Source organism: Uranotaenia lowii, chromosome 3 (genome assembly GCF_029784155.1).
Source record: "Uranotaenia lowii strain MFRU-FL chromosome 3, ASM2978415v1, whole genome shotgun sequence".
NCBI lineage: Eukaryota > Metazoa > Arthropoda > Insecta > Diptera > Culicidae > Uranotaenia > Uranotaenia lowii.
In genome coordinates, this window is record NC_073693.1 from 221,081,559 (window position 1) to 221,103,212 (window position 21,654).

Below are 21,654 nucleotides of genomic sequence, written 5' to 3' on the forward strand. Positions count from 1 at the left end.
GTGTGTAGTCCTATTTGAAAATAGTATAGTATTCATGTCATAATTCAGAAAGTGTCACTAATACTTTTCAATTTTGGGAACATTAACCTCAAAAACGTCCGTGTACGTCGACTGGCTGCCTAGTTTTCGCACTGAAATTTGTACCGAGTTTTTTTGAGGTTAATTGTCCCGACTCATCTGTATACGCTCAGCAAGTGTGCGTAAGAAATGTCAAAAACAACTCTAAAGGTAAATGCAAGGTGTGCATGGTAAATGTGAATATTAGTTCGAGGCCTTCCATCAGTTTTTGAAAGTTGCTGAATTGTTATTTGGAACACCAATTTCTCATGGTAAATATAAACTATTATAGTCATTTTATGAAAATTCAAACGTTTTTGATTTCATTACAGGATGCGATAATGGAATATACGAAGAAGGAATTACCCTCGAAGGTGCACTATATAGTAGCAGCAAGGAAAGCCACAATCCGGATTCGCGGCCTCTACTTAAATTTTGGTATTCGGGCGGATACAATTTTACCATTCGGATTATAAAGCCAATATTTCGATGAAAAAAAAGTGAAGCGGTGCGATTGTGATTTTTAAAAAAATGTGAATTTGGTGAAAATTTAAAAATTTACAATTATGGAAATATAAATGATGAGCAAAATATTTTCATTTTTTATTATTCTGATTCACTATTCTGACAATATTCTTATTGATTTAACTGTATTTTACGTTTACTACGGTGAAAAAGCGGCCAAAATCCGTTCCCAAATCCTTCGCGCATTCTGAGTAACCATGACTCAGTTGTCGCGAAAAGGGCGATTAGTCAGATCTGAGTAAAGGCCGTTTAGTCAGAACTGAGTAGGTGCGGTTTTGGCGACAACTGAGTAGCCGTCACTCTGAACTGAGTAACTGAAAGTTAGCGAGATGATAACAACCAAGGGATAAAGCATTTCCCGGCTTGTTAACCGAACAGCTGATTTCTCATGTTTACAATTTTCGGCACCTGGTGGTAGGGTAAAAATAACAACAACACTACGCATGTTCAATGGCGGGATAGTAACGAAACCAAATTGGCGGTATGCAATAGTTATGCATAACCATGGTTATGCAAAGTTCTTAACTTTTTAAACTACCTAAAATTAAATAATCGTAGACATGAAATACTTTGAAGGTAATATTGATGTTATGTAATGTTAATTTTAAAAAAAAAGTTCTTCCGAAGAAATTATTGAACAGTGCAGTTCTCTCAAGTTCAAAATGGCGACCAGTAGGTGTTTACACTTATCAAAACAAAAACAAAAAGCTAGCCTATACCATCATCTGTCTCAGGAAATGCTCTATTGCAGTGGAGAACGAATTCTTTGCGTTTGGAATAGTAATGTTTAAAATTCCACAACTGCTTAACAAATCGTAACAATTTGCACATTTTCATTCTCTCTGAGCACCGGTTTCTCTCATTTTAAATAAAACCTTCTAATTCTCTCTAACAAATTGCAACAAATTATAACAAATTCGATCATTGGCTGCAAAATTTGTTTGATCATTGGCAATGATTCTCCGTTTATCTCAGTCCCCTGATAACAACATTAACGCGTTTTGATATTTTTCTATAATAAGATTGTTTTTTGTTAGTTTTTGCTGACCAGAACGAGCTATAAAATTAAAGAGTCATTATACCCTCAACCCGGAAAAAAAACAAACATAAAAACAGTTCTCCGCTTAAAGAGCGTGTTGCGTGTAAATATTTAAGATTTTCGACTTCTTTTATTCAAGAGTGTACATTAAAAAAAAAGGATTTCTCTCCGTGTCTGTCATCATTTTCGTTTCGAACTTCCATTCGTTTCGTTCGAGTTTCGGTACACGGACAGACAGTGCTTTTATTGGTGAACGCATGCTGCGATAGTGGGGAAAATTTAATTCGTCACAGGGAAAATTGCCATCGATAGTGAATCTAATTAGGAAAATTGTGACACGAAATGTCTAAATTATTTTTGGACTAGCTAGCAGTGCCACTAGGTTCATTGTTTCGAGTGGAAAAGCAAAACGTGTTCTGGGCTGCACGAGTTTCTTGAAAGATCGACCAGAAGTTAATCACCCGACCAGTACAGGTTACACGGAAAATTGTTGCTGTGTATATGAGAAACTGTCTCAGTGTGCGTGCAAGACGGCTGACGACGACGTTTTGTGAAGTCAGGACCGAAGCAAACGGGAAAAAGAGGATTAAAAATTTGCCTTCTGGAAGTGTGAATCGTCTGCTGAGTGGAAAAATCGCCGTATTTCATGTAATTGGACCATGTCGACGCTGCACTTCGTGGTACATCCGCTTCCGGGTACGGAGGACCAGCTGAACGACAGGTAAACATCAGAACACTGTTACAGGGCTCGCTATTTGAAACGTTACCGAATCGCAAATCGAATGGCCAGAAAAAGTAAGATGGCAGCCAGCCCAGCACACACTGAAAATTTTCATTGAAACCTCTACCTCCGAGCTGCTCGCGAACGACGAAGGACGGAGAACTGTTTTGATGGCAGACGGAGACGATGGAGCGCTAGCGCTACTCGTTCATTTTTCATTTTCTTTAGCACAAAAATGGCTGAAACCTTTTTTTTCTTGTTCTGTAACAGCCGTGCTTGTTTATTATTCATACGAGTGCGTTAATCAGCTTAGGGTTTTTGGAAATCAATGATTTAAGGAAAATCGAACATTTAACTCTGATAGGTAAAGATTAAAAAATAATTTTCTAAATGGCCGACTTTAAAATATTAAAAAATAAATCATGACGTAGGTAATGAAATTTATTCGTATGAATTCTTGCTCGTTACGGTAATTTGTAATTTATTACTGTTATAATTGATCAATCAATAAATTTATGGATTTGTTGATTAGGATAAAAAAAAGCAATATAAATTCATTATCTATATCGATCTACCTGTTTTCTGTTTGGAAGAAAAACTGGAATAAACTTGACAGGTTGTACTAAAGCGAAACATTTTTGGAAAAGAAATTCAATGTTGTGTAATTCCACCGAACAAAAGTGAATCACGAAATTCATGATATGCAAACATTACTCATGAGAACATTACATTAGACATGAGAAGATTGATAGTGATGATCGATTTTTTTTTGTAATAAATTAATTATACGGACGTAATCTATGCATATAACTCTTCCTTGATAATTTATATCAGGTCCTGGTACTAAACGTTATGGCATAAATTCGCATCATTCGCCATTATGTTATTTTACAGAAGGGTACATAAAAACATAGTCAGTCAAAGGGTACAGCACTACCATCAATAAAATCTCTTATTAAGTTTCTCTTTTTAGATTTAAAAACCACTTCACTCATAAATATACCTAATATTCAGAAATGCTTCATATACTGCATTGATTGCAAATAGTCATGTCAAAAAAATGTCTGTACCTAATCTTTTTTTTTAAATTCCAAATAATATAATGAATAACAACGTTCCATGAATAAAACAACCTGTACCATCATATTTTGGAAAGTTTTTCGGTCTATTATCTTTTTAGAAAGACTATAAATACCTTCAAATTAAATTAATGCTGAGTCAGAAACAGCAAAGTATCTTGGCTGCAAATATTTGATCAGAAAAATCAATTCAATATGACTTAAGCGTGTGCTACCAGGTACGCATATTTTTGAGCATAGATTTTATGAAAGTCCAAGTAGCAAGTAATAGCATGACAAAAACCTAAAAAATATGGCTTTGTAGCTGACTATTTTCCATGTTTTACAAAGAACAATTCAATAAGCTTCATGCGAAATTAAAAAAAAAACAGTTTGATGGAATTTACCCATTAGGCTAAACTTAGCTTGTAAAAATTATGGAGATTTTTATTTTTAACTTTAATGATCTGTTTTATCTAGTCTAACTTTCGCAATTTCAATGAATGCTTATTTGGTCGAACACATTGTATAAATATTTGTAAAATTAACGTAAATTAGAGGAGCAATTTTGAAGCATTCTGTATAAATAGACATATGGGACAGCTTTGCGGGTATATTTTATATGGGACAGACATGACTTGGTATTTTTTCATATATGTTGAGAACAAAGTTATGAAAGTTTTTAGTCTAAATTGAAGAATTAAATGTATTTGAACGATTTTTGAGATAAACTGAAAAATGACGAAAATGCATATGGGACAGTCTTGCGAATAGCGGCAGTATACATGGAATTAACAGAATAATGTAATCAAAAGCAATCGCATTGAATCATCTGATCGCTATCATTAATTTACTTGAAAAATATCGCTTCTCGACCTAAAGGCTAAGATCAAAGTTTAGTTTAAAATTTACTTGATAAACTCATCAGCTTATCCGTTGCCCGTGGCGCAGAGGTTTTGTACTGGTGTACCACTTTAAAAAACGCTTTACATCTACACTGAGAAAATGCATCGTATGAGGTTCATAAGAAAATCTTATGAAATTTCGTCATAAGAAAAAACATTGGAATTCATAAGACGTTTTTTGGGGGAGTATGACATTTGGTATAAAGTTATCGCGTGGCGGACGGGGCTAAGGGATCACCCCTAGCTTTCACGTAAACCTAGGAGGCCCCAGTAGACCTAGACTAATGTAATAAGGCCGCCGCTTCCGACGGCGGGTCGGCGGCCACCTCGGATTGGGGAGCCTCGGCGCCTTTATGCCAAAGGGCCTTTATGCCAAATGGCTTTTATGCCAAATGGATTTATGCTAAAAAGGCATTATGCCAAATGGCTTTATGCCAAATGTCATACTCCCGTTTTTTGGCTTTCATAACCGTCCGTCGTCTTATGAAATGATGTCAGTAGCGTTCTTACGATTTTCATAAGATGGTCTATGATTTTTTTATAAGATAATTATATGAAAACGACCTTAAACGTCTTATGAATTTCATAAGACACGCTTATGAATTATTATTTGGAATTCAACCTAAACACTATAAGGTTATTCTTTTCGTCAGCTCTCTCTTCACATTCTCACAGCCGTTTAAAAAAACTTCAAACTATTTCCAATGCACGATATTGTTAATAGAACTGAACACTGAAAAAAGTAACAAACATTTTTGGGCGACTGTGCGGGAATGAAAACAGAGAGCCAACAAAGAGAATAATGCTGGAATTCGGGCATCTGTTTAAAAATAAGCATTATTTTAATTGTACTTTCCTAAACTGAAAATAATTATTAAGTACCTATTGACAAATCACTGTCACATCTCTTTCGGTAGCTTTCTTGCTTTAGCTGCGCGGCACGCTTGTTTTTTTTTCACAATGACATATCTTAAGCTTAGTCCACACTAGGAGACGGTTCGTCTCGAAACGGTCTCAGCGCTCCCATTTTATTCGGGAGACACTGAGACCGTCTCAGGTTTCCACCAACAACAACAGACAACAAAGTTCGTATCATAACAAAAATCGCAGTTCATGTTGCCTAGTGTGGACTAGGCTTTATGAGTTTCATAAGATCGCTTATGGAATGACATTAAGGAACGTATGGAAAACGATACTCATCGTATGAGTGTCATAAGCAATCTTATTAAATCATAAAAAAATGATAGAAAATCGTTTCATAAGACCGATCTTATGAAAATCATACGAGATTTTTTCCTCAGTGTAGGTTTCTCATAAACTTGTCAGAAAATTAGAAACAAGCAAGGTGTGTATATATTCAGGTGTTACCGAATATCAAATTCCCGATTCAGCCATTTTGGCTATGTAGGCTATGCAACTAAACGGAACTCATGAAGTTTGTTTACCAACAAACCACCGAAAAGCTGAGCTCTCTCAGTTAAAATTTTCACTTCCACTCTATCCATTGGAGCAAGTTTACTGGTGTTGGGAAAAAGTGGTAGAAATTTTGACATTTACGGTACATTTTGAAAATTTTGCCATGCAAAAACATTTTCAAGATCTGTGGCCTTCTAGTTTTTTTACAACACGTGTTGTATTTTCGCATGCTGTGATGCAAAAATAGCAATATTTCTATCACATATGGCTGAAATAGAAACAGTGTTGTAAAAAAAATACAACGCCCCAAGATCTTGAAAACATTTTTGCATGGTAAAATTTTCAAAATGTCAAAATTTCTACCGCTTTTTCCCAACACCAGTGAACTTGCTCTTACTGAATAAATACATTTTTTTGTAAATGCTCTGTCTAATCACGGAAAATAATAAAAAGGTAAAATTTACCGAGACAGCAATGAATGCGCGCAAAAGCCAAAAAGGTAACTTCTACCTATTCGAGGTGAAACTCACCTCACAGCGAGGTAAAATATACCTGAAACGAAGAATGAAAAAAGGTACAATTCACCGAGAAAAAATGTGAATCCAAAAAAGGTAAATTTCACCTCGTAGCGAGGTGAAGTTCACCTGAATGGAGCTGAATCAAAAAGTATAATCCACCTAGAAAGAAAGGTAAATCCAAATAAGGTAAAACTTACCTCATAGCGAGGTGAAGTTGACCTGGATTGAGCTAAACAAAACGGTACAAATCATCTCGAAAAAAAGTAACTATTTGACGAATCCGTTTATTGAGGTTAAGCTGTTTTGCCGTTTAGGAACAAGTTCTGCTTCGTGCACAATATGTGAAACTCGGAACAAAATGGTAAGTGTTTTCTTAGATTTCATTTAGTTGTGCTGGTTCTCTTCATAATACTTTGCTTTTGTTTCAGATCGGCCCACAGAGCTTCGTGTTGTATTCCCGTCAGCCTTCAGATATTATTCCGGACAAGCCGGACCTGACAAGCTTGGCGAACAAAGGACTTGCCTCAACAATTTTTAAAGAACACGGTGATATATTTCAAAAATAAATATTAGGTAACAGTCCCTATTTATTTCAAATAAATACCAATTTTTTCATGAATTGTGTTTTTTTTAAATTGATTATTATTGAAGAAACCAATCAAACAAACAAGCATTTACCTTTTAAATCAGTGAATGGGAAAACGGTATTATTTACTATTTTGCTAGGTGAATGAGAAAATGGTAAAATCTACCTTTTTGCTAGGTGAATTGAAAAAAGGTAAAATTTACCTTTTTGCTAGGTGAATGAAAAAAAGGTAAAATTTACCTCGAAAGAGGGGTGGAAAAAATTCACCCCGCAAAAAGGTAAATTTTACCTTTTTTTTATTTTCCGTGATTCTTTACAGGTAAGTATTGATACTAAGGCGACATTTTCTCATTTATCAAGCTTGTCTGTTAATGTGGACAGGTATGATGTTTAATGTGTAATTTAAGAATTTAATAGTTCCAATCCCCAAGCAATCTCTTTTTTAGTTCTTCCTGAACTGTTTCATTACTCATCGTTCCAAATTAAAAAAAAAAATGAAAAACAAGTTTTCATTCCAGATTAAACATATCCTATCTTTCTTTTTTTGTTCTTTGTTTTATGACAAATAAGGTTTCAGTGAAAGCATCGGCTGCTCGAAAGTTGCGCTGTTGCTTCTAGAGTTAATTTGTACATCCAAGCGTTTTGGCAAACACGTAAATTTAAATGAAAAATTCTTCTCCCTCCTCTCCACAGAATCCGTGAGGTGGCAGATAAAATCAACAAATATGGAGTTCAAACGCTTCCTGCCCTACAGTCGCTCAAAGTTCCAGTCAAACAGATTGTGGTCGGCCCAGCTCACCTCGGGGTGCTGTTGGAAGATGGTCGGGCCTTCCGAGTTGCGTTCTCGATTATACCGGAACGGCTGGACCTGAGCAAGCAGGACCCGAACAAGGCCAGTGGCAGTACCGGAACCACGGCCAGTCAATCAAATAACAATTCGAAAAATTCACCAGCCTCCAGGCAATGCCGCTCGCGGGCCCGTATTATGCGTACTAGCAGCTCCGTGCGTGGAGGCAGCAGCTCCCAAGGATCCGGCTCGCGTAGCACCGGTGTTATTATGGGAGGCAGTGGGTCCGGAAGCCGGTCGCTAGTATCAGTACCGGCTCCGTTCGTTCCGGAGGAATTGGTTACCCAGGCACAGGTTGTGCTGCAAGGGAAGAGTCGTAATTTGATTATCAGAGAATTACAACGAACCAATCTGGACGTGAATCTAGCGGTTAATAATTTACTTTCGCGTGACGATGAAGGTGGAGAAGATACCGAAGAAGGAAGTGACAATTACGTGGCAGAAGATTTGATTTCGCTTCTGGATGGAGGGTTCCATGCCGACAACAGTGTCATTATCGATGCCGAAGCAATGTTCTCGGAGGACATGTTTGGCTTCAGTAACATTCGGAAGTAAGTATACGACTGTTTCTTCGATGTTCGGAGTAGATGTTGCACATAGGGCGGTTAAGTTCGATGAACCCATTTTGTGTTGTTTATTCATAGTCCACATTTTTGGGCCAAGAAATTTATCAATACGATCTTTTACCACAATTTTACTTTGTAAATAGCCAAAGTTAGCAGGTGTAGGATTTAGATCTTATATATATATTTCTATTTGAGACATTCAGAGATAGCGTTATGTTTGGTTGGTTTTTTACAGTTGATCTTTTCTTTAGTTCTCATTTGGTAGTTTTCTTTCCGGTGCGCAATCGTGTAATCAACTGTTGTAGTCCCTATATCATTTCATTATTTTCATTTCGCTTTCATTAACTAACACACGTATCAAATTGTTTCAATTTCTGAAACAAGTTTGATGTTATACAGTCGTGCTCGCAGCGAACGGAATCAGAACAGTTCTTCGTCGGCCGCTGCTGCCGGTAATAGTGCAGGCGGTACAGGAAGTGCTGCTGCCGGTGCGATCGGCTCAGGAGTCCCGAGTGGTTCTGCTGGGGGTGCAAATGACGTTGGATCGGGATCCAGCCGTCAGAGCAGTGCAAATGTTGCTACAGGAGTGAGTGTTTCAGCCGGGAGTGCCGGTGGTGTTCCAGTTGGCAGTGTAGGAGGATCGGCGGTCAACGCTGGTAATTCTGCTAGTGCCAGTGGAGCTGCTGCCGGTTTAAGTAGCGCTGATCGTGAAGGCTTTGGGCGTTGGCGCGATCGGCAATATTTTGGACCTCGACGCTGGTTCCAAAGTGGCCGTGAAGATGGATGGGATAAAGAAAGCGGTAGGTATCGACTTCTTTCAGGTGGGGAATCGGAAAGGTTGATCGTGTGTGCAAAGAGTGGGCACTGATATTGAGCTAAGTTCAATAGTTTTCTTTCTCTGAATTTGAGACCGTCTCTACACAGCTCATTCGTGTACGATGTCCCCCATTACAAAATTTTCTTATTCAAGAACAACAAGAAAAATACTATATGCCTAATAGCCAAACTTTACTTCACTCTAGATCCGAAGAAAAAAGACTACAGCTCCGGATATCCTTTGTGGGTTTCTGACGAATTAGAGGCATGGCCGGAGAAAGATCAGCCTATTCGTTTCACACAGATTGCGTCGTTGTATTCGGAGTTTATAGGAGTCACCAGTAAAGGAGAATTGCATCAGTGGCGTTGGGCGGATGTAGAACCTTACCGAAGTTGTGAATCAGCTAATATTTTCCACCCTAAGACAGTTCCCTTAAATTTGATGTATGAAAAAGTTACTCACATATCGGCAACATCAATACGTTGTTCGGTTTCCACGGAAAGTGGAAGAATTGCTACTTGGATGGACGAACTTTTGGGTTATGCTGGAGGCAAACTAGAACATGCAGCTACAAACTACCCTGAGTTTGCTTTGGATAAAATAGTTTCATTGCATACTTGTACGCTGTATACAGTAGCACGAACTGAAAGCGGGGAACTGTTCTGGTGGGGAGTTCTACCATTCGGACAACGAAAACGTCTATGGGATAAATATAAAGCGAAAGCTAAAAAACCGGTTCGACCTAGCGTTAATACGCCGGAAGTGACTGTCGGTGCACAAGTGTGCATGAAAAATAGTCCAATGTATCAACATGGAGCTATTGGATTCACCATTTCGAATGGAATTCCTAAAGTTGGTCAACTGTTGAATGCTGCATGGGATCTTACCAATGTATGTCGCTTCAAACTCCTCTCGATGTCAACGCTTTCACAACAACTCGGTCTTGTATCAGCATCTGCCAATAACAATCCGGGAACAACAACACCGCAACCACTGGAATTGAAAGAAAAATCTACGAGTGGAAGCGGTGCTAGTAGTTCTAAGCAAAGTTCTTCTGGTAGTAACAAGGAAACTGCTGATCGTTTGGATATGCCACCACCTCCTTCGCCGGCTTCCAGTACATGCAGCGATACGGGCAGCGTCAGTAATTCTCACAAACGGCAGAAACGTGTGGCTCCGAAGGAGGATATGGACTCTAAGAAAGACGAAGAACAGTGGCTGCTAAAGTAAGTGCATTTTTTTTATTTACAGCGCTTAAGTTTGTTAATTTAACTTTGTTTTTTACATTTGTAGAGATGTCATTTTTGTTGAAGATGTGCGGTCGGTTCCAATCGGAAGAGTTTTGAAGGTTGATGGTGACTACGCAGCGGTTAAATTTCCTTCATTGCTTTCAACGGGCAGCTCAAGCAATTCATCTACCGGTTCCGGAAGTAGCAGCAAGGACAAGTTCGACGATAGCATCGAAGCCTGGCAAGATTGCCGTTTGTTACGTAAAGACGATCTTCAGGTGATCAAATCGGCTACTACTTCTCGTGTTCCGGATTGTTTCCAAAAGATTCCTAGAAGAATCGTATTGAATCCACATTTGCCGAATGGAGAATCTGGTTCTCAACTGCTAACTATTGCTGTTGATTCGAAGGGTATTCACGCCATCATGAAAACGGGAACCAAGCTGCATTATTGCTTGTTTAATTTGAACACCGGCCGTCAGGAACAGGATAGTGTTTTCCCGACCGATATTGCTTCATTTTTAGGCGCATCTGCTTCGAATGTATCACTCACCTGTGCTGGAGATTGTGCTGATAGTGTGCTGCTTCTACGAGATGGCAACAACACTATCTATCCCATGGGTAAGGACTGCGTTGACGCTATCAGAGACCCTAGTTGGCTGGATTTGCCTCCTATCAAGTGCATCGCTGCTGCTTCTCTGACGCTTCCCTCGGTTGGAGTTAACTTGAAATCCCAGGTGGCACTGGTAGTTCTAGCTCCAGAGCAACAAATGCTGATGTCAAGGATTCTACGGTGTGACATCGAAGGCGTACGTCATATGTTGAGCCAATTTGAAGGTGAAACGAAAAATCAATTGTTATCGGTTATAGCGGAGCACACAGATGGCAATAGAAATATCATTCACGCGTGCATTAGCATGTGTTCTCCTACATCTAATAAGGATTCGGATCACGATCCTCTAACACAAGGTGGTAGTTCAGGTTCGGGATCAAACGCCAACAGCGGTTCAGGTACTTCGGCAAATAATTCCGCTGGACTAGAATGTATAAACGTGATTACTAATACCATGATGGGAAATCGCCCCGTTAGTATTCGAGAAATCATGCGCAGAAGTGTGAACCGTGAGATTGATGGGTCTAACTCGAACAGTGCTCCACTACCTCCTGGTAGTGATGAAGGTCCGGGCGGATCATTGCCCGTAGTCTACTGGCCACCAGAGTATGATCCAACTAGTGGAGATGAAGACAGTTTGAGTGGATTGAATGTTCCATCAACACATAAATCGCTAAATGAAACTTACATTTCTGACCCGAATGAACGTCGAGCAAATGCTTTACAAATAATTCAATTGCTTTGCGAAAGTCCGGTGTTGCAACCTTATCTGCGTCAGCTGTTAAGTGCTAAAGATGCCCAAGGACAAACTCCTTTCATGCTTTCAGTAACTTGTCGTGCTTATCAGGCTGGCATTATTGTGTTCAATGCTGTTCAAAAAATTTCCAATGGAGATTCAAGCATTCGCGATAGCATGATTTTCCCTCCTGGAAGTGCACCCGACCAGTCACCACTAGGCATACTTTGCTGCAATGACACCTGTTCGTTCACTTGGACCGGTGCAGATCATATTAATCAAGATATTTTCGAATGTCGCACATGTGGTCTCACCGGATCTCTGTGTTGTTGCACCGAGTGCGCCAAGGTTTGTCATAAAGGACACGACTGTAAACTTAAACGAACCTCGCCGACGGCATATTGTGATTGCTGGGAAAAGTGCAAGTGCAAAGCATTGATTGCTGGAAATCAAACTAAACGCTACGAATTGCTTTGCAAGATGGCAACCGATACAGATTTGGTTACAAGATTTAATTCCCGTGGGGAATCGATATTACTGTTCTTGATTCAAACCGTTGGACGTCAAATGGTAGAACAAAGACAGTATCGTGCGACTTCGCGTGTTCGAAACTCATCCGGCAATGCCAGAAAGACTCCGTCGCTGGAAGCCGACAGCGAAATGCCAGAACATGATTTGGAGCCGCCTCGTTTTGCTAGAAAGGCCCTTGATCGCCTCTTGAATGATTGGCCCGCAGTGCGATCGATGATCATGACCGGTTCCGAGCAAGAGAAACCTATTGTCCCGAATCCATCCCAACCGTTTTATGACGATGATAATCAACAGATCTATTTGCAGTCGCAAAGTGGTACAACTTTGTTGGATAAATTCACCCATAGTTTAATAGTGCGCTGCAACAATGACCCGCTCGAGAAGCTCTTGGTAACGTTGGTTAATGAGTTACAAAACGAAACTATTTCCGGAAGGATGGAAGAGGCTCAGAAGGTCGCTAGAAGATTTGTTCGCTCAGTTGCTCGGGTGTTTGTTATCTTCAGCATCGAGCGTGTTCACAATCCGGAAAAGACACGCAATTCAACTACCCAAGCCAAACATCTTCAAGCGTATCGACGCGTTTTTACGACATTGTTTAAATTTGCCATTGAAGAATTGATCGAAATTTCTGATGCCCTGATTACGCCTGTTCGTTTGGGCGTAGTCAAACCAACCGCGCCTTTCCAGTTGGGATCTAATAGCGTTGATGTAAGTAATCTATTTTCATGATTCATTCACATATGCAGTTTGAAATTGTTTTATATTTTAATACTTATTCGAACAATTTTAGAGCACGGATGATTTGTTTTCGGTGGAACCATTGGCACCGCCGACGAATCGTACCACCACTATAGCGGACATTGTCACCGGAAGCAGTCGGGGAGAAGGTATCGAAACGGAAAGAAGTTCAAATTCAGGTTTTATGTCACGCATAAACCTCCGTTTACGAGATATCGAAGATAACAACGATACAGATGCAATGGTTCAAGACGACGGTGAAACATCGGAACAAGAGGAGATGTCGGAACGTGAGCAGCCGCCACCTCGTAGAAGTTCTGGTGCTCGTACAAGTTCGAATCCAGTTGCAATTAATGCTAGTGAAGAGGAATCTCAGGATCCCTTGAGGAACGAGGAAGCTGCTCAAGGTGAAAGTGACACCGAGTTCAATTTCCACGAAGCAGAGACCGAATCGGATTCAGATGACAACCAAAGCACACAAGATGCCCAACGAAGCGTTCAAACTGGAGCGACTGCAGGGTCCGATACAGGTGAAGATTGAAAATATTTTGGTCATTTTGTGATAGTTAAAGTTTGCTACAACACACAGGTCTTGGAATGTTGTTCAACGACGAAGATGATTCTGGCGACTCGAGCCAACCAGATGATGAAGGTTCTGAGGATGGCGAAAGTGATGATCATTCACATGAGGACTTCAGTCTCGGTGATGAACAATTAGAACGTCGACAACCGTCCGGAGGTAATCAGCGAACAAATTTGGCTCCTCAGTCCATGCAATGGGCTATCCGTAGCCGTGAAACAACTGGTCCGGAAAGGGTTCGCCTCACAACGGGTGGCTCAAACCTAGTTTTCATCGACCCTAACGCTCTACGCAGAACAACTGCTGCAAGTGCCGCTGTAACAGCTGCTCAACAACAGGAATCACCTACAATGACTACAACCGCAGGTGCTTTGGCACGCGCTTTTGGCATTGTATTGCGCCAAATATCGGATTTGATCGGCATGTTGCCGACCAGCTTCACGGGTGCTTCATCAGCCTTGGACGTTACTCATCAGGAAGCGGTTCAATTACAAGTAATATTTACTTGAATTTTAATTTGCATCGATTTTAAGGATTCCATTTTTGCAGATGTATGTTGAAAAACGCCTAAAACCGACATGGGATTGGATTTTAACTGTTATGGAAGCTACTGAGGCTCAATTGCGTTTTGGTGCTTCTCTGACAGATTCTACCGACCCGACGCATCCGTTACATCCACTTAATACGCTCAGTGCGTCATCCAATAATAATACACCAGCCACTACGGGAGGTGTCATGGGAGTTCTCGGTGAGTACCTGTTACTTTACCTTACGGTTATACTATCTATTCGCTTCAGTTGGTAGCTTTCTTATAATCCACATGCGGAAAGTTGTGCAACGTGTTACGCTAATTTTGGCCAAAAATAAGCATACAAAATTCTCGAACACTGTTTTTCTATATCGGTTTCAAAAACAAGTGCTTCGAATAAATAAGCGATGCAAACTTGATGCAACTATGCATTCATTGTTTAAGATTTCACTACATCAACACAATTTAATTGTCTTATCATCTATGGGCCCATCATTGTCGATCTAAAACAACTTTTTAGTTTATTATTCCACAATAAAAACACATGTGATTATTGATTTTTGATTTGTTTCTTTTGCCGACCGCTTTGGTGTTGGTTTGTTTTCTTCTTTTTCTCTTATGTTTTATTTCCAGCAGGCAATCGAAACCGAACTACGGCCATCAGCACTCTCGGCGCAACCACCGCGCGCAGTCTCGGATTTAGCGAAAGTAGCAATAACGAGCGAAATTCGCGCGATGGTAGGTTTCAATGTACCTGTTATATAAACACCATTCATTAAACCCAGCTGATCCAAACTCAATTTGTTTGGGCGGGTCCCATTAGTTTAGAAGGTCTATCCTTTCTTAATAGGATATACTATTTCTATCTGTTCTTCCTTCCGGGCTCCGATCTCATGATAGTAAAACTTTATTGTTTAAATCCTAATATAACTTTTTACGTACACTTCGGTACATTTATTTGTCCGGAATAATTTTGCGACTATCTACTTATGCTTGAAATCTTAAAACATGCCCAGTAGGGTTTTCTTCACATTTCTTTAAGTATAGTAGATGATTTACATTCAATTGAAAAGTTCATGTTTCAAAGTAATCGATATAATCGTAAACGGTCTAAGTTAGAGTATGTTTCTTAATTCGTAACTGTATTCTTGCAAAAATTTCCTCACATCTTTTTATATTCTCTTGTTTGGAAGTTTTGAATCGGCTTTTTTATGTCTTTTTCTAGAACTGGACACTGCAAAGTTGATGTGGAATGAAAGAAAATTGTTAAGTTAAATTTTTTAAATGAATTTTAATAATGGGGTTTATGCATTAAAATGAAAATATTATTCAATATTCAAAACATTTTTTTCTTCTAGGTGCCTCTTCTACTGATTCAACATCCAGCCGCAGGGATTTCTTGACGTACTGTTTATCTCTAATGAGAGCGCACAACTCTGAGCATCGTGATTTTCTGCCAGTGTTGGATGTTACAGCACTGCGTCACGTAGCTTACGTTCTGGATGCTATTCTTTTCTATATGCGTGCTACTAACGATTGTGACATTGATCGAACCACAACCGGATCCAACGTATGGGACGATCAGGATGAAAATGAAAATGAAGAAACCGAAGAAGATATTTCGACAGCTATTGTAATGGATACTGATTCGGTTGATGAAGATCTTATGCGACCGTCGCTGGGAAGACGACATTCATTTTTCCAACGGTCAGATTCCACACTTTGTTTGGGATGTCCGGCTCCAGATCCATTTAATACAGCCTTGGTCGATGCTTTGCCGCTGGCAGATCAACCACATTTACTACAGCCTAATGCCCGTCGTGAAGATCTTTTTGGAATGCCTAAGCGTCCAATTACGTTATCACCTAACACGCAACAACCGGGTGAGAGTAATGTTAATCTTGAAGTGCCTCCAGTTCGATTGAGCTTGTCTTCAAGTATCAGAAGGGATGAGGATACACCCATACCATCCAATGTGGAAACGGTCGCTATGGAAATCTACGATGAATCTTCTCAAGAAAATAAACCAAATACATCCGGTGGGACTGTTGAAATTTCCATCCCGGTTAGTATCTATCAAGATTCCAAACAACACAAAACTACGATAGTGGTCAATGAAAAGGGGGAACCTATAACCCCAATAAAAGAAATAACGGTCACTTCAGAAGTCGATCCAAAACCAGGACCTTCTGGTGAACAATCTCAATCGCCGAAACCTCCACCACCTCCACCGCCTGTAGCCGGACCCAGCGCTACGGGCGATGTCTATTACAAGAAAAATCGTCTGTTTTACAATAAATACAACGAAGAATCAGACGTTGACGTAGACGAAATTAGCATTAGTTCGGAGGAACCTCAGGATCTATCTCAATGTTCGTTGAAACTCGATGTGGATACGGACCAAGACCACGATGAATTATCGGAATCAGATTCAGAAGACTCCAGACAAATCATCAAGCGTCAAAAAATGGACGAATCTGTTGATCATGCCGAGGAATCAGTTGCCATGGGCCAACAGGAGTCTTCGACCTCAACCATTCGGCCACCAATAATCGTTACCCGTCGTAAGGTTTCCATCGAAGCTGCTCAACAGCAAGGAGTTGCTGGTAAGTTTAGCGCATGCGTTGAAAGGCTGGTTGAAAATTAATCAATGTTTTCATGTCTTCTCTATTTTATTAGTTGAAACAGCTGGTCCTTCGTCTGCTAACTCGATGATCGATCAACAAGGAACAATCACTTCATTTGTAACCTATACAACAACTGGGAATCAAGTAACAGTGGCTACTACAGGATCCGGTACAGTGATGACGGCAAGTGGGTCACCTGGCAAGAGTGTGATAGTTAGAGCTGGTCCATCGTCGGTGAGTTTTTCGAATAATTTCCAAACCGAGTTAATCATTAAGTTGATTAATGTAGTAATCACAAAACCTACTTATAATTGCTACAAATCATTGACGAATTATTTATATAAAATAATGGATATCAATTTTCATGTGGCAAAGTGAGCATATTGATACAGGGATATCTGGTAGTTTTCAAGATATTTCACTCACTACATGCTCGTAAATTAAATAAACGCTTTCTGATGACTTCAACAGATAGAGATACTTCTTTGGAGACAGATACGAAGTGAACAGTTGTGAAAAAAAAACAAATTATTAATCTTGTTTATTATTTACCAGATATCAGTTTTGAAAGATGTTTAAATAGAATTAAAACTGATGCATTTAAACCCCTTTGATATTTTTGATAACCCTCTTATTTGTTATTTTGCAGACCTTCTCACCATCAGCCAGTACCAGCACGGAAGTAATTCAGCATGCTGAAGCCATGGACCTTCAAGAGATCTCCGCTCACGTGACAGTCGAAACGACTCCTAACGTGCAACAAACGGTACAACCGGAATTGCCTCCACGTGGTATTTATTTGCGCTCAGGTAATCAAACATCGCTGAACTCGTCTATCCTGTCCGATATCCTACTCGGGCGATGGAGGTTGTCGTTGATAATGTTTGGACGGGTGTTTCTGGAAGACGTCGGCGGAGAACCAGGCAGTGTCATTTATGAACTGAACGGATTTCCAGTAAAAGAGGCTAAATTCAGACGATACATGGAAAAGCTACGCAATGCCCAACAGAAGGATCTCACTTTAGCTAAGATGGAACGAAACAGGGCAGCGCTGCTGACCCAGACTTTCAAGGAATTAAACACACAATACAACAATCGACGGCTTCAATCTCCATTAGCCTTTAGTCGGGTGAAAGTAACATTTAAAGATGAGCCAGGAGAAGGTTCCGGCGTAGCTAGAAGTTTCTACACGGCTATTGCCGAAGCTCTATTGGCAAATGAAAAGTTACCTAATCTGGACGCTGCACAAACGGGTTCGGCTAAGTACACATCAGTTCCTTTCAACAGTATGCTGCAAAGACACCGTGGCTCAAGTGGCGCTAGTGGTGGTAGCTCGTCTGTGCAAGTTGGAGGAAGCAGTGGTAGCTCAAGTCGGGACTCCAATGCTCGTAGAGGATTATCCAGCAAACAACCGTTGTGGCGCCCAAATCGCGAGTCTCGAAAAACACTCAATTATGACGCTAGACCATTCCGACCGGCAAGCGAACAAGGACAAAGTGCATCCGGAAGCGGCAACGTAGGTGGAAACAACAGTCCTCCATATTTGCATCTAAATGATGGATTACCAGTTCATCAGCAACAACTCGGAGAACGTCTTTATCCAAAGGTACAGGCACTTTATCCAAACAATGCTCCCAAAATCACGGGAATGTTGTTAGATCTACCAGCGACACAAATTTTGATGCTGTTGGCTTCTGAAGAAAGTCTCAGACAAAAAGCAAATGAGGCACTCGAAATTATTCTCAGCAGACAAAGGATAGAAATCGATAGTCTAGTGGCGGCGGGTGTTTCCGGATCTTCTTCGGCGGGATCATCCAACAATGTGGCTGGCGATCAACAGGTCGGTGGAGGATCCGGTATCTCGAAGAAAAGTGGTCCTGTTCTGATTTTGGAAGATTGCCAGCTAGATGCACCATTGTTTTATTCGCCTGGAAAACGCGGATTCTACAGTCCACGTCAGGGGTACCCTTCAAGCGAACGTCTAAACGCATTTAGAAACGTTGGAAGGTAGATTTATTAATGTCTTCAAAAAGAGATCTTACTGACTCATAATCTTTCTCATTTCACTTTTGCAGATTGATTGGTTTATGTCTGTTGCAAAACGAGTTGTTCCCGTTATTCTTGCAGAGACATGTGCTGAAGTACATCTTGAGCCGACAGGTTCGATTCCACGATCTAGCCTTTTTCGATCCCGTAGTATACGACTCGCTACGACAGCTTGTAAAGGATTCACAAACAAAAAGCGGAATAACGATTTTACAAAGCATGGAACTGAATTTTGTGTAAGACTACAAATATTGCTGAAAAAGCATTTCTCTTATTTAATTTGTTTTGTTATTTTAGAATTGATTTGATCCCAGAAGAAGGTTCCGGTACGGTGGAGCTAGTTTCTGGAGGTAGAGACATTCAAGTGAATGAAACGAATGTTTTCGATTATGTGCGTAAATATGCCGAATATCGGATGGTGAAAACTCAGGAAAAAGCATTGGACGTAAGTTGAACGATTTCTTTTTTTTCTCAAATTGACAGTTAACATAAAAATTAATAATATTCTTCTCCCAGGCAATGCGCTCCGGAGTGTTTGACGTGCTGCCGGATACGGCTCTCGATCAGTTGACAGCAGAGGATCTACGCTTGCTGTTGAATGGTGTTGGCGATATTCATGTGGGCACGCTTATTTCATACACTTCTTTTAACGATGAATCTAATGAAAGCAGTGATAAACTGTTGAAGTTCAAACGATGGCTTTGGAGTGTGGTGGAAAAAATGAGTAACCTAGAGCGGCAAGATTTGGTACTTTGCGAAATGTTACAAATTTGATCTGGAAATATTTATAGAAGTGTTTGCATTACAGGTTTACTTCTGGACCGGATCACCAGCCTTGCCGGCATCGGAAGAAGGTTTCCAACCTATGCCATCTGTAACGATTCGTCCAGCAGATGACGCCCATCTTCCTACGGCAAACACTTGCATCTCACGGCTGTACATCCCATTGTATTCTAGCAAAGCTGTTCTTCGGCACAAGCTTTTGCTGGCCATTAAAACGAAAAACTTCGGATTCGTTTAAAAAAAAAGAAGGGCATTCATCCGAGAGTACGTCAAAACCAGACCAGTGATTCAATGCAAACAAAGGAAACACAAGAAGTATGCACACAATGGATTCAATTTTTTTTGATGAATATTCATTCCGCTCTTTGTGTATGTATATAATTAGTTTATCAGAGTTTGGCATTAAAATCCTTCATGAATTTTAAATGCAATTGATTCTAAATTTTCGAATAAAGTGTTTTCGAATCTGGTGGCAGTACACGAACGACACACTTTCGATATTCGGCAGTATGACGATGAAACGTTAAAAGCAAAATAAGAAATGAAAGAATAAATTTGTGTGAAAGAAGAAAGTACACAAGCAAAACAAAAATCAGATATGCAGCGGTTCCCACGGTTTGCTCTTTCCAATCGGACAAGAAACCATTGGTTCTAGCGTTTGAATGTGATGATATCATTTATATATCCCATATAAATGCAACTTTAAATAAATTTATATATATATATTTATCATATACAAGGATAAAGCGATCGTAATATTAGGATAAAGAAAGCAAAGCAGTGGAAACAACTACAGAAACCGACGATAAAAAAAAATTAACTACACGAAACAGTTAGATAGCATTAGAAGAGGTAAACAGTTCTAAAACTGAGCAGGGCGTGTCGAAATTTTATTCATCCCATAATTACGTGGACCGATTTTCTAAACTCAAAAGGGTAGTTCAATCTTCAACGCAGCAAAAGAATTGGATTGATTGGTCATCGGTGGTTCAAATCGAATGCGTAATGCAGACAACAACGGTCATTAGGATAATTCATTAATATTTTAGTTGCTGTGGATTAGCACGAATTTCGTTATTATTATTTTTTTCTTCAATCCGTTTTGTTGTACTGCTCTTGTTTCTCATAAGTAATTTATGTTTCAATTTTCAAAGTTTCCTCTTGTTTTGTTTTGAATTAAAGTTAGCATAAATCAAATTCTATTGAGCTCAATTTTAGTATTTAAAACAATTGAAAACAAACTACACACAATCGAGCAGGAAACATATTTGTATTAACGGTCCATGATATTTGAACTAATTCAGCCTTTACTATAAATAATCCTATAAAACGCGCTGGAGTAAACTGAACTATTCATTTGTAATTTCAAGGAAATAAATTCTACTTACATGTAAAAGTAAATTACACATCTTGTTTTCAGAAGAAAGGAAAGGAAAGAAAAATCCCATCAAGAGTTTAGCAAAAAATGGGAACATATATAAATTTGGATATCACGTATAGTTTTTTTTATTCAAATAATAATCTTTATTAAGGCCTATTAATTTTTACAAGTTCGTATGTGGGTTGGGAGTTGGAGAGGGTTTGAAGGGGAAGTGGCAACGTGATCACCATTTTGTACCCTTGTACTAGGCTTTTTAGGAGAAGAGTGCTTGGAGAGCACATATTTAAAATCCATTTTATTATATCTTCTACAGCAAGCGAGTTTAGTGAACTATCAGTAGCATCGATCGGAGATCCTCATTGTAGAACTCAGCAGAACGCTACAGTGATTCGTGCACTATTCTTCATAACTGCTGCCGAAGAAATTGGAATGCGATAAACCTAGACCAGTGGTCGGCAACCTTTTGAGTCAGAAGAGCCAAAAACTTCAAATTTTCGAAATTTCAGAGTTTGAAAGAGCCACATTATAGATTAATTGTATCTATCTGTTTTTAATAAAAAAAAATCAAAATATAAGAATGATCAATGAACATTAGGTTTAAGAAAATTGTTTTTCGCACAGCTCAGGGAATTTAGCGAGAGGAAAAAGCGAATGATTTTTCGGCTAGAATTGGTAGAACAAAAAACGCGTCTGACTTGCACAACGGTTAGATTTATTCTGATTCACTTCAAATAGACAGTGGTGCCAACATAACTGAAATATAAGTTAAACAGAAGGGCTGCCCAATTTTTGGAACGTTCATTCAC

The 21,654-nt window shown here is 39.5% G+C and overlaps 1 protein-coding gene across 6 annotated transcripts; it reads left to right on the plus strand.

Annotated features, from left to right (window-relative positions):
- The first annotated feature begins 1,848 nt into the window (after positions 1 to 1,848).
- LOC129751408 (E3 ubiquitin-protein ligase hyd-like) lies at positions 1,849 to 20,868 on the plus strand. 6 transcript variants are annotated; one of them, XM_055746896.1, is made up of 16 exons: positions 1,849 to 2,342; positions 7,519 to 8,223; positions 8,623 to 9,038; positions 9,240 to 10,281; positions 10,349 to 12,872; positions 12,955 to 13,432; positions 13,492 to 13,976; positions 14,032 to 14,230; positions 14,645 to 14,749; positions 15,370 to 16,617; positions 16,691 to 16,872; positions 17,288 to 18,645; positions 18,714 to 18,920; positions 18,982 to 19,129; positions 19,201 to 19,431; positions 19,493 to 20,868. In XM_055746896.1, exons 1-16 carry the CDS (start codon positions 2,281 to 2,283, stop codon positions 19,703 to 19,705), a joined length of 9,603 nt encoding a protein of 3,200 aa, XP_055602871.1. In that variant the 5' UTR covers positions 1,849 to 2,280; the 3' UTR covers positions 19,706 to 20,868. The 6 variants fall into 6 exon arrangements, with proteins under 6 accessions (XP_055602871.1, XP_055602872.1, XP_055602874.1 ...); XM_055746897.1 differs by having other exon boundaries at positions 14,648 to 14,749; XM_055746899.1 differs by having other exon boundaries at positions 9,261 to 10,281.
- Positions 20,869 to 21,654: the final 786 nt, after the last annotated feature.